The sequence below is a fragment of the Tyto alba genome, unplaced genomic scaffold, assembly GCF_018691265.1.
Source record: "Tyto alba isolate M040663 unplaced genomic scaffold, T.alba_DEE_v4.0 Super-Scaffold_44, whole genome shotgun sequence".
In the NCBI taxonomy this organism is placed as follows: domain Eukaryota; kingdom Metazoa; phylum Chordata; class Aves; order Strigiformes; family Tytonidae; genus Tyto; species Tyto alba.
Window position 1 is genome coordinate 12,419,872 of NW_024881320.1, and position 13,064 is coordinate 12,432,935.

The 13,064-nt window shown below is 42.6% G+C and overlaps 1 protein-coding gene across 3 annotated transcripts in view; it reads left to right on the forward strand.

Moving 5' to 3' along the window:
• SPPL3 (signal peptide peptidase like 3) overlaps positions 1 to 8,391 on the forward strand; it is a 59,658-nt gene extending 51,267 nt beyond the window's left edge. For all 3 annotated transcript variants that reach the window (XM_042805214.1, XM_042805216.1, XM_042805215.1), the window contains 5 exons: positions 3,365 to 3,471; positions 4,444 to 4,607; positions 5,880 to 6,079; positions 7,159 to 7,268; positions 7,965 to 8,391. In XM_042805214.1, the coding sequence (XP_042661148.1) occupies positions 3,365 to 3,471; positions 4,444 to 4,607; positions 5,880 to 6,079; positions 7,159 to 7,268; positions 7,965 to 8,036 (653 nt within the window). In that variant the 3' untranslated portion in view covers positions 8,037 to 8,391. The remainder of the gene's footprint in view (positions 1 to 3,364; positions 3,472 to 4,443; positions 4,608 to 5,879; positions 6,080 to 7,158; positions 7,269 to 7,964) is intronic.
• The last annotated feature ends 4,673 nt before the right edge of the window (positions 8,392 to 13,064 follow it).

Here is a 13,064-nt window from a genome sequence, read left to right on the forward strand (position 1 = left end):
CTCCCCACTTGTACGGGGCGAGTTTCTGGTTTGCTGGCTGCAGAAAATTAACCAGATGTTGTGAACGTGCTTCGCAGCGCCTGGGCTGGCGGCGCAGGGAGAAATGGGGCAGGCATTTCTTCTTAACAATGCACCTCAGTTTTTGTGTGTATGGTTTGTTGTTGTGCAGTTGATTGTCTCTTTAAAAGAGAGTGTTTCTACTTCAGAGCTGAGTAAAAAGGAGGGGAAATAGTTCGTGGTAATTTCCAGTCCTTACAAAATCGAGGTATGGCAGTTCCTGCCAGAACAGTTGTCATTGCTCAAATACTGCAATTCCCCCATCTGCACAGTAGTTGGTTGAACAGTTTCTAAAGCCAGGGACAGTTCACAGGATAAAATGAGCAGATAATGTCTCCAGGGGGGGTTGTTCTGGCATGTGATGATGTATATTTATAGGTCTTGAAGTGCTTATTTCTCAGGACGGATTGTTTGATGACAGAATCATCAGGGATGGTCACTGTCCCCTGGTAAAGCCTGGTTAAAAGCTTTCCTAAATAGCTGGAGATGTCCAGTGGGAATGCCACAGATGTATGCAGTGTCTATAGCTACAGAGTGAACTGAATGGTCACGGATACCTCGGGAACTGCTGCAGACCTTAACTGCTGTGGCCATCAGTCAGAGGCTACTTCGTGATATGTTCTTAGTCCCACTCCTTAAAATACACTTTGAGAGTTTTATAGGAGCATGATTAGGTTAGAACTTCAGTACCAGTTTCTTTCAGAGGTCAACTGGTGGCCTGTGGGGGAAGCTTAAGCCTTGGCAGCTTGCATAATGCTTTGCAAGCCAGACACTATGCCACCCACGTCTTGGTGGTTTCATCTGTTCTGGGCACACTGGTGCAATAAAGATGAAAAATACAGTGTATCTGGAAAGTCTAATCACATAGGCAAGAATATTCTTAATCCTCAGAATATCCTTATTCTGTAAGGAGTGTGCTTGCAGGGACTTTGAAGTTAATTTGTTCTGGTAATTGAAGGTTAACTCTTTCAGTTAGTTCTTTTGTTTTCAGCTTCATTGACCTGTTGCCCACCATTTCCAACCCAGAGCTACAGTTTGTGTGGCTATTTTACCTCTCCCTCTATTCACCCCTGTCCCAGTTTGGAGTATATTTCAGTGGAGATCTGCCTTATATAGTTTGTCAACACCATCAATGAACTTGGATATGGATGGCTTTGTTTCTCATATGACTTATGGGCATTTTCGTTGGAAAAGGAAGCTGGCTTCTGTTTAGAGAACACTGTTGGTGGTTTGACTGCACTTTGGCCTTTATTCCTTCTGCTTGCTCATGGGCATTCTTGCTGCCCTTCTGTTTTTTAAATTGACCAATATTTTTTAAAGCAGCTGCAAAACTGCATCATTATTAGCATGTGTATTTCACTGTCATCTAAAGCACTTTTTTTCTATCTCCTTTTCTACCTGGTATTTGCTTAGTTTGATGAAAGTGTCTTGCATCTGTGTCTGTATTTCAGTAATAGAGAAATAGAGTGTGTGAACAATAGATAAAACTTCATACTGGTTAAAATATTTCCACTTCTAGTTAATTATAACCTGGAAATCCTCTCCTAAATATAGGCTTGCTTGAGCTATTATTAACGCTGGCTTTAGAGAAACCTCTTTGATTTAAGACAGACTGTTCCCTTGTATTTGCTCTTTTGCCAGAGGAAGTCTGTAACTGAAGGCTATATTGAATTGCTGAATGCAGTTCTTTTTCTCGCTGCTTTGCTGTGTCAAATTCTTTAAGCCTCAGTAATTTGGTTACATTTTATAGCTAGTTACAGTTATGCAGCATGATTTAGGGTACATTTTTATCTGAGTAATCCTATTACTTCATTAAAACTGGCAGCTGTGGCACTTAGTGCTGTGCTAAGCCTGGCAGTTCTCAAAGGATGAGGTGGGTTTGACAAAGTCATTGCTGGGATGCAGCCCCTGGGCGCTGCAAGCAGTCACACTGGCAGTGTTTGGCGGCACTTTTTTCTGTTGAATCCGTGTGGAAATGTTTCCTTAGTGTTTTGATGGAAGAACTCGACATCTTTCATGTGAAATGCAGGTGTAAGGTAGTTTCACAGTTGCATAATTACAGCTCAAGAATCTGAAGGTTACCTTGTAAATTTTGGCCTAGTCAGGTTGTCGCGCTGGTGGGCATGTATGTAATGAATCAATTTTCCTTGTGGTTTCAGTTCATCAAAATAGGGTTATAAATTTTACAAATCCTGTGTCATGTTAGACAAATATGTTTTGCTTACAAATATCTGCATACTTAAGTGTAATCTGGTCCCAGCAAGGCTCCATTATTCCTTGTAAATATACTGATACCATAGATGAAACTTGATTTATTTTTAAAGTTGTTTTATTTTTTAAGCATCTCTTTAGGGATTTGCTTGTAACCAGTTGAAATATATCCAGTTGTCAGTGGAGTACCTCTCTGTTGCAGCTAAGGCCAGGCTTAAAGAAGCGGGAAATCACACAAATGTGAAGACTGGGATAATTTCTTTTTTTTTTTTTTTTTTTTTTTTTAGCGTAACATCTTAGTTTTCTACCCTGACAAAATTCCCCTTGGAACAGAGCTTGCATTTGAGCTGCAGCGTGTCATTCAGCTTGTTGATCTGGCTGAAAACTCACCCGTGGGAGAAGGGTTAGGGAAAGACATGCCCATACTTTTTTCCCTGTTGGTAGATGGGCTTTCACATAGATTTTTATTATTGGGAAATTCCTCTGTATCTAAACAATAACATTTCATGGTTAATGTTTGGGCAGTCTTACACAAGCTTGCCCAAGCAGAAGATTGGTTTCAGTGGGTTTTTGTCATGTCATATGTTCTAACATGTCACGTAACCATGCTATTTCTGAATTAAGAGTCAAGCATTCTATTTGTTTTATGCGTTTACTAGAAAACCTCCTAATAGTGAAAACTTAGAGGTTTATGTTTGGGGCACAAAGAGTTCAGAGTTGTTGCTTCTGTTTTTAACTGGGTAGTCTGTGTTTTATGAGGAGATACAGTTTCTAGGACACAAGACATGAAAACATTTCTTTGTGGTGGGTAGTGGAAGTTGAGTGGAATGGGCAGTCATGCCTGCAGAGGGATTTCTGCTTCCGTGGGGGCATGTTCACAGTTGGCCACTGAATGTGTTTTGACTTTTTGTAACTCTGGAAAGAATAATTTCACTATCTGGAAATAGTCATCTAGTGCATGCCGTGTTGCACAGGTGCAAACAGAGGCTGCTTTGGAGTGTTTTTTGTGGGGGAAGGTATTGGCTTGGGGTTGGGTTTGTTTTTTTTGTTTGTTTTGCTATTTTTAATGAACTAATTATGTGCTTGCATTTTGTAGCTCTGGCTATGGGCCTGTGTGTTGCAATGATAGCCTTTGTTCGGCTGCCGAGCCTGAAGGTTTCCTGCTTGCTACTCTCTGGGTTACTAATTTATGATGTCTTTTGGGTAAGTGTTTTGTTTGGTTTTGCTAAAACTGTTTTTATCCTTTGGATTTGTAATTGGCCTTGGGCCCTTTTTACATGAATTGTACTCGTATGAAGTTGATGAAATCTGGCAAAGCCAGAAGATCAGCTTCACTGCTCCATTCTGAGACGTTAAAGTCTGCAGCAGAATACAGAATGATTTCCTCACTAATTAGTTGACAAAAGCAGAAACATGATTAGAATATTTCAATTTTAGCATATTATTTAAAAAAATAAATTGGACCTCAAATTTGGAAAGCCTGGCTGAAGATCAGAACAAGCATTTCCAAGTAAACACAAAGCCTTATCCACGCTTGCATAGTGTGCACATGCCAACTTCTGATTAGCAGTGAAATCCACGAAACAGGAATGCAAACTGATTTACAGCCAGTAAGGTTGGCGTAAAACCTTACTGCACTTTTCCAAGAAACCTGACAATATACTTTGTAATACTGAAAGGATTTTGTTTTACCTTCGCGTAACACCAAGCACCGATCCAAGGAAGCTACTGCTGACAGCTCTGGCAGCCAGTCTGAGCTGTAGCGTAAGAGCTTGTTTGAGGCAAGTGTTGGATCATTCCGTTTATGAGTGAGCACCACACTTACCTCTTCTCTGCTTTCAAGCTTTCTCATATTTTCAGTATCCTGTCACCAGCCTTTGTAGCCCTGGACTACCTGCTTGTAGTCTGGACATATGCTTTGCCCAGGGATCTCAAGATATTGATCAAGATCTTGATATCAGAAAGTATATTCCAGTTATGGTTGAGGATTAATAGCGTAAAGAGCTTTATCTGAATTTTTAAAATACATTTTGCCTTTTATCATCATATATACAACGTATATATATGGAAAATTTGGAAAATATTATTTCTTTTCTTGCAAAGCAAAAACACATGCAGCTTGGAGTTGCTACATAGTTGCACTTGGTGATTTCTGCTGATTTCCTTGCTCCACAGGTCTTTTTTTCTGCCTACATCTTTAACAGCAATGTTATGGTGAAAGTGGCCACACAACCAGCTGATAATCCTCTTGATGTTTTATCCCGGAAACTTCACCTGGGACCAAATGTGGGTAGAGATGTTCCCCGTCTGTCGCTGCCTGGTAAACTTGTATTTCCAAGGTAAAATCAGCAGTTCTTTTCCTGTGTTATGTAAGAAAAATGTTCCCCCCCTGTACCTTGTAGGAGCACTATTTCTGTTGGAAAATATCCCTTTATTCCCTGTTTAGTCACTCCCTCTTCGTGAGAAAAAGGTGTATAATGAGTAGTGAGGATTGGACACTTTGCATTTGCTGACTCACAGCACACAGAAATTATCCTAATTAGGTTAAAAGGTGGCCTGTTAGCACAGGATATGCTTCTTGACATACGTGTGAGTTCTGCAGTTTAATGACTGCTATTGCAGGGTTTCTGACCTTTTGCTTAAAAGCAACAGACCTGAGGTTTATGACAACACCAGAATAGTCTTGATTACTACATAATTTCAAGTGATTGGGAAGAGAGCTAGAAACTGATCTAAGCAAGGACGGCTTACTGGGTAAGTGCTGTGTTGGAGGGAGATTATTCCACATCTGTCTACTGCAGGGGTCCTTGATGTCTCCAGTTTTTAACCAGATACATGTAGGTTGGCCTGACCGGGCAGTAAGCTCCAGTGTGTCAGCAGTTACGCAGTAGGTTATGTTGGCCTATTTACTCTGTTTTTGTTTCTTTGGATGTTGGGATGCTGAAATTGCAGTGATTTGGGGTTGATTGTCTGCAACGATAAAACCAAAGCTGTTCATTTTGTCAGCTTTGTGATAACTTAATTTGGCTTTGTTTGCATGAAAAATATCTTGGATTTAAGACAATGGGCAATTTTAGTTCTTAATTTACTTAACAGCTGGCTCTCCAGGAATCTGGTGAGACTAGTCTTCTGTGTGTTTTGTCTGAAAAGATCAGAAAGGTCCATAAATTGACTTACTGCCTTTTATTAGAGGCGATCTATTGACACGGGAATGAAGGTGCAGTGTCAATCAGTGTTAATCAAACAGTTAGATAAAATGGCCAGTGGGTACCTCCCATCAAGGCCTAGAAAAAAGATGATTGAAATACTGAGTTGATGGATCTCTTTCATTGAGTTAAGAGCAAAAGCAGCTTAAACACTGCCGGCAGAAATAAACTGCTTCGGAGCAACATGTCATTACTGTCAAAATGGGTATGTTTGAAACTGAGCTGAGGTGGTGGTGAAATCATTGAGGAAAAAACTCTTCGGCAGCCGGCATTTAGCTTCTACTCCTTAAAAGTTTGCCAGTGGAAAGAAGGGATGTACAAAATGGAGCTCAAAAGCAAAGTGGAGGAGTCTGGTGCTTGTCACCTAGTGTTCTGGGCGTGAACCCAATTTCAGTTGCTCTCTAGTTCCACAGGCAGCCACTTCTCCATGCTGGGGATCGGAGATATTGTGATGCCAGGTCTTTTGCTCTGCTTTGTCCTGCGTTACGATAACTACAAAAAGCAAGCCAACAGTGATTCCTGTGGTGCCCCAGGACCAGGGAACATCTCTGGACGTATGCAGAAGGTCTCTTACTTTCACTGCACACTTATTGGATATTTTGTAGGTGAGTAATCAGTTTAATATGGAGAGCTGCTTAGTGAGCAGAAGTGGGATTATTGCAGTAGGTTTTAAAGATGATGAAAGCAACTGTAAAGAGGCTTTGAGAGAACGCTTGGTTATGTTCTTACTTAATCCTCCTCTGTTTGGGTTTCATTGGTGTGGTCCACGGAGAAAAATCCTCCTACAGTTGTCTTTTTAAGATATTTTTCTTTTGGTTGCATTTTATTTAGAGGATGAAAAAGATTAACAGTATATTTTTGTTAGCAACTTTTTGTACTTTGCTTTACTAGCATAGAAGGTGTCATAGCTCATACCTGGGTTATGGGAAGAATGTGGGAGTTTCTAGATGGATTATGCTGTGCGAGGGTACAGTTAGGTAATTCATCTAGATAATTCCTGCATTTTTGTATTCTACTGTTAATGCTTATGGTCCTGTGACATTTTAGTACACACAGAAAATTGTAAACAGTCACAACTAGAATGCTGTTTATAATGTGATGTAGCCATCCCTCTCCTCCCTAATATAAATGAGATTTTTCCCCTAAGGTCAGGACATGTGTGTGTGTACCCCGACCTCCTGCAGTCCTTCTGAGGATGAAAAAGCAAGATCGTTTCCTACCAGTAGCCTTTCTCCTCCCCCTCCTTGTCTTTCCCTACATTCCCTTTCGGCAAGTATCCAGGAAAATCATTCCTGGTGTGTACAACCCTTCCTCTCGGCCCCCCGTTTCTCAGGCTAGGGGCCTCAGACTGACAGTCTCAAGAGGTACCAGCACTGCAGCAGCACTTCAGTCTGGTGCATTCAACTTCCCTTCGCCTTTTGTTGCGTTTTGTTTGAGTTATTTGTAGTTTGGTCTTTGAGATTCAAAACTGCAGCAGGTGGCTCAACACAGCCTAGTATTAAAATAGAATAATTTTTCACTCTTCTGTTTGTTTCAATTGTATTCAGGGAAAGCAAAGCACAGATGAGAAACTTTGCCACGGCCTGTCTCTTAAAATGGTGGGGAAAGGAGCCACGCGTGGATGAGATTATGAGAACGTCCATATGCAACCTAAAGATATTTAAGTCACTTTTTTCTTTTACAGGTCTATTAACTGCAACAGTAGCTTCTCGCATTCACCGGGCAGCCCAGCCTGCCCTACTCTATTTGGTACCATTTACTTTATTGCCGCTCCTCACCATGGCCTATTTAAAGGTAAGACAGGATTATGCGTTCGCACGGGAGGCTCGGGGGTCGGCTGGAGGCGGGTTCAGTGTTCTTGCACTGGGCAGCTGCTCTCACGGGGATGACGCGTGTCCTTAGGAGCCCTGGCCCAGAACTAAGGCAGCGCTGCTGTTGGGGTGAATCTTCACTTTGAAGGACTGAGTAACTGAGAGATAAGTTCCTGAAATAGAAGATAATTTATGTACGTAAAGTACTAGTGATTATAAACTAACTAAATTCTGAAGTATTAAATGCTGTTTTAATGAAATAACTGAATTTGTCATGCAAGAACGCGTGCACAGAGGTCGAACAGAGATTGGAGAGGCAGATCCTCATTTACCTCTTTCCAGTCAGCTGTTCTGAACAGAAATTTAAAAATGTAGCCTTTCCCCTTACAGGGCTGTTGATGAAACACATCCAGCGCTTGGCAGAGCGGAGCATAAGGAAGAGCAGAATCTTCCACCTGTCAGAAATCCATTTTGGGTAGATCTGCTGCCAAAATAAGGTGTTCTGGCCCAACAGGGAAAGGAGTTATTTTTTTACCGTCTTCATTGTAATTTGCAAAATAGGTGAATAATAGATTTGCTTTAACATATGCTTGCAATTATACCTGCATTTTAAACTCTGAATTTGAAGTGAACTGTAAAGTTTCTGAGGGTGTGGTCCTTCTGCTGTTTTCCTGCCCAGGGCGATCTACGTCGCATGTGGTCTGAGCCTTTCCACTCCAAGTCCAGCAGCTCCCGTTTCCTGGAAGTATGATGGAACAGATAGAAAGTGACCTGAACTTCTGCCTTGGTCCTTTACACTTGTGGCTTTGTCGTCTCCTAGAGCTGGACTGGCTGGTACTTGGGAAGGTACCGATTAAGGGACTTGTATGAAAGGACTTCGTGTTAAGAGGAGGAAAAGGAAAAAAAAGCTAAGGTCCTGGAGCTCCGTGTGACTCCGTATCTCCCTGCAGGTGTGGAAGTGGGGACCCTTTGTGCGACTGCAGCCACTTTCCTCTTTTCCTCACTCGGATGGATTAGTACCAGACTATTGCCTTTGTGAGAGAGGAAGAGACAGACTTGAGACTGAAAACGGCTTGAAGTCGTTCAAAAACTTGTGAACACTAAAAGAAAAAAAAACGGTTAAGCAAACTGAAGCTTCTTCAGAGAACCCCTCGTGGACATTGGGACCAGTTTCCTGCTGGACTTCAGTTTTGAAATGAACTGAGACAGAAGGTCTTCTGTCACAATATTGGGTTTTTTTGATTTATTAAATATTTCCTGTGGTGTGAGGTTACTTATTAAATCCACAGACATTGAGTGACTTCTTGCAGTATACATATAAAAATTTGTTGTAACAAGTTACATTTCCACCCAGATGTCATGTTGCAGTGAAAAAGGGCACGATTTTTATACATATATATATACACACATATAGATATATATATGAATAAATAAAAAGGAAAACCTGCTAAGATCATGCTATGTAGCAGACAGGGGCTTGCTGTAATTTTTAGCATGTAGAGCAGTTTACTATGGCTTTCTTGTATATGGATCTACAATGAGCTGCTGTTTTTTTTTCCCCCCTCCTACAACTGAACCTGCAGTTTAAAAACAAGTGTAGTATTTGTACCAACTGTACTCATGGACTTTAGGGGATATTTGATTTTGATCAATGTAGCAAACTAGGGAAGACAAAAGTTCAAACCCAACCCTGTTCGTTGAGGGGGGAGGGGGTGGGGGTGTCTTTTTTTCTTTTTGTTCTTTTTTTGTTTGTTATTGAGTTGCTAGGTTTTTTTTTTTTCTTTTTTTACAAATGGCTCCCTTGCAGGTTTTTAGTAGTTCCTTCTTGACTCAGTGCATGTATTATAGCAGCAATTGTCTTTGTGCTTTCTGATCATAGTAATGTATCACTTGTAAATACATTTTTTTTCTATTTTCTATTTTTTTGTATTTTTTGCATTTTGTTTCATTAGTGTGCTGTATTTTTTCCATGCCCCTGCCCCTTAAAGAAAAAAAAAAAAAAAAAAAAAAGGAAAAAAGAAAAACTGTCCTTTACTGTTGTGACTGGTCGGCGTTTGTGTGTTGACTGCTTTGTACCTGTAGCCTGTTAAACTGTGGATTTTATTTTATTTTTTTTTAAAGCAGTGGTTCCAGTTCTGTTATTTTATTGACTGAAAGGCTTCCCTGAGGTAACTAGAACTTTTTTCCTTTAAAATTCTGTGTCAAACTGGGTTTGGGGAACTCCCACAAGAGCTCCTAGCTCTTGTTAGTTTGATAGATGCGGTAACTGTTACTTGACTGGAAGGAAAACAGGAGTTTCAGAATGAATCTGCCTGAACAATAACAATAACACCACTTTGGGGAAGGTCTCGCTGCAGCAGGTAAGGAAGCTCCGGTGTCCGATCCCTCCTGCTCTGTCAGATGTTCCAAGAGCAGCATATTTAGCATGGTAGAAAATTCTGCCCAGGCACGTGTGTGTACGGTCGTTAATTAATGTCTTCCTCTGTTCTCAGGCAAAGGGGCTGACGGCCTCTGAGCTGGCTCTAACGTGTCTCCGAGAGGTGGAACATCTGAAGCAACAGTAAGAAGCAGCATAGCCCTTCAGGGGCGCGGGGGCCTCCAGGATTTAGCAAGTGTGGGTGGCTGGGTGGGTGTGGCAGGGGGGGAAGCTGTGGCTTGTATTTATTGTAATTATTTTTTTTCCCCAGTTGTTCTTTCACTTAGTTGAAAGCACTTCATCTAGCACGTGCCTGCAGTGCTCATTATCAGGTAACTCACTTTTTAATGAAGTAAATAATTTTTAATTAACAGTATGCTTTTACTGCTCGTAGCAGGTGTTAGGTCGCAGACTCGCAGTCAGCTTGGGACAAAAGAAAGGCATCAGCTTTCAGCTACACACCTCAAACTTAAGGTGAATAAAATATTGGTGAGGATATTCAGGGAGAGAAAAAAGACACTTTTTTGGATGGTTTTCCCCTTAGAGGTTCCAAGCAGTGGGATAACATCTTTAGATCCACTTTGTTACTGCTTTGTCTTCCCACACCCTTCCACCCACCTGACAGCAATGCACATCTCAGGTGCTTTCAGTTTGTGGAGTTCCCTCCTGCCTTTTGCAATTAAAATAAAGGTCTTTCTCTGTTTTGCAGTGGCATTTTTTTAGTCCCTGCTAGGAAAATGTACCTATGAATGATTTTCTACACTTAAAAAGCATTCCGGAAAAAGTTCTAGAAGTACTAATTGCCAAAGGCTTCATGAGAATGAATTTAGCCTTCCAGAAAAATCCTGGCCTTCCTTTTTAAGCTGTATCGCCCCCCTGCACGCTGCGACTGACTTGCACCAAGGTAAGAGACTGAGCAGTAGCCGCGGCTCGTTGCTTCGGAGGCCCAGGAGGCGCCCGCTGCCCCAGCCAGGGCAGCAGCAACCGCGCTGGGCGGCGTTTGCTGCCCCCCCGGCGAGGAGTGGGATTTTGGTGCTTTGCAGGGGTTAACTGAAGCACAACTGTGCTAAATCCAAAGCTATTACATTTGCAGAGAGAAAAGTGTTCTCCGGGGTTTTCTGAGTAAGTTCAAGCTGTAAAGCTTTGTCCTGCAGCTCTCCTGTCCGGAACAACCTCAGCACTTGGGGGGATTGGGAACATTCCTCCCTCGCTGCTTGGCCACTGGGCGCTCTCTGCGCGGAGGCACCTTTTATCCCTGTTCCTTCAGCCTGGCCAACTATGAGGCTTCTCAGCTCGAGGATGAAGCTGTACACGCTGCTTTGGCTCCTCTGGGTTTCTGGAGGCCGTGTTGGGCCTGGGCTTCCCTGTCCCTCTTGGGTCTGGTGCGGCTGTTCATGCCTTCTCGGTTTAACATTTTGTTGAACTCCTTAATAAACTACTTGACACAAAGTCCTGCAGTGAGGTCATGAAGCCACCTGCCCTTTCTTTGGAAAAGTTGTCAGAAAAAAATATTTTAATAATTGTTTGACTAACATAAGCCTTCTTGTCGGAAGGCAAAAGGATAATGGCAAAAAAGTGATAGAGCATGTTTGTAGCACAGTTACCAGGACACAGACCCCAGAATTGTAATGTACCAACCTGTTAACAGTTCTGGAGCTGGTTTTCTGCTGCGTCTTTGGGATGAAGCTTAGAAATACTGCCCTTTGTATTCTGAAACTTCCGTAAGGTCACACTTCATCCTGCAAACCTTATGAGTTCAGAAGTGACCTGGGCTTGGCTGGCCAGCCGCGGCGGGTGAAGTGTGTTAGAAGTGTGAGCAGGTCGCTCCGTGTCTGCGGGCGCCAGCCGGGAGCACCCCGGCACGGCCAGCGCTGCCGCCTGACGTTCAGAAGCCTTTTGTTGAGATGAGTGTTTCCTGTCCAGAGCGTGGGAGTATGGTGTGTTCTGTGAGAGAAGGGGAAGAAGTTGCTGAAGCAGTTAGGAAATACGCACGGGTGGCTGGTGGCTTCCCCAGCTCAGTGCTGACCTCCTGGGAGGGGAAGTGGAGGGAAGGCTCCCAGGTATTTTTCTTTTCATACTAGTAGTGAGCGAGTGGAATTTGGAAATAAATTTTTAGCCAAACAGTAGTAAACTGCATTTTTCGTTCAAGTTACAACACTATCATGTTTTCTTATCTCTATTCCATTTCTCCTTCCAGTTATTCTTTATAATATTTTTATAGTACTTTTGCTTTTTTACTTCAGGATGTCTTTCAAATTTGGTGTTTTCCATGCTTTCCAATATCCCCAACCTAACCTGAATATGTGGCAATTGCCAGGTATATGTGTCATGAGGGCTCTCAACTTAGGCAAAACAAAATTTTAATTTAAAATCAAATTTGTCCTATTTTTCTTCTAGATAACACTGTCAGAAAAAACTAGTAGGGGAGACTATTCTGATATGAAAGCAATACTACACCAATTTCAGCTGAGTCACCAAGAAGTATGTGGCTTCTGTCTGCTCCCCCCCGAAGAATTAACTATTTCTCACCTGTGTGTATTTAATTGTGACAGCCCAGAACAGCTGTTTGGAACTCACATGCAGAGACTGTGAGCTTTATATATGATATAAAATATATCAACTCTGAGGGGGAGGAAGTAACTCCTCATTACTGTAACTGTGTTTCCTAACAAAGGATTCGAGCTGGGGCTCCCCCTGCTTCCTTCTCAGCAGCCTGGCTCCTAACCACTGTCACGTACACTTAGAGCACTGTGGGGCAAAAGCCTCTGTGTCCTTGAAAAGTGTCTCTGTAGCTTATCAACTTCCCCACCTCTTTCTAATTTATGTATGACCTGATTTTCCCCCATCTCCTTGCCCCAGCTTTGCAGTGTTGGCTGAGTTTGTAAATTGGTAAGAACTTCTGGCTTCACCCGTGGTCGGACCCTTTTCTCTAGGGAATGCCTGGCCCTGCCCATGCCTGGCCAGGTTCGTGCTGTCTGGGGGTGGCTCTCGGTAAGAGCTCCCTAGTTAATGCTGCGGAACTTGTTTGTGTTTTGCGCTTTCAGCAGTTCTCTTCTGTAACAGCCCTGAGGAGCAGACGCACATGCATTGCAGCCAAAATTCCCCCAGCCAGCAGCAGCGAGGAGTAAGCTCTTAGTATCTTGCTCTGCAAAGCCAGCTCACTCTTTGCTCTCGGAGCTCTGGGCCAGGCTCGGTGCAGAACTGTGCTGTTTACCCCAAAGCACTGCTGCGCGCAGTGCTGTGTGACAGGTTACCGATCCCTCTCGGGACCTGTGGCAGCAGGGATGGCATGGGAAAGCTTTTGTTTGAGAGCCTTTGTACCCTTAAAGCATGTTTTTAGGTAATAACAAAAACTCTAGAGTA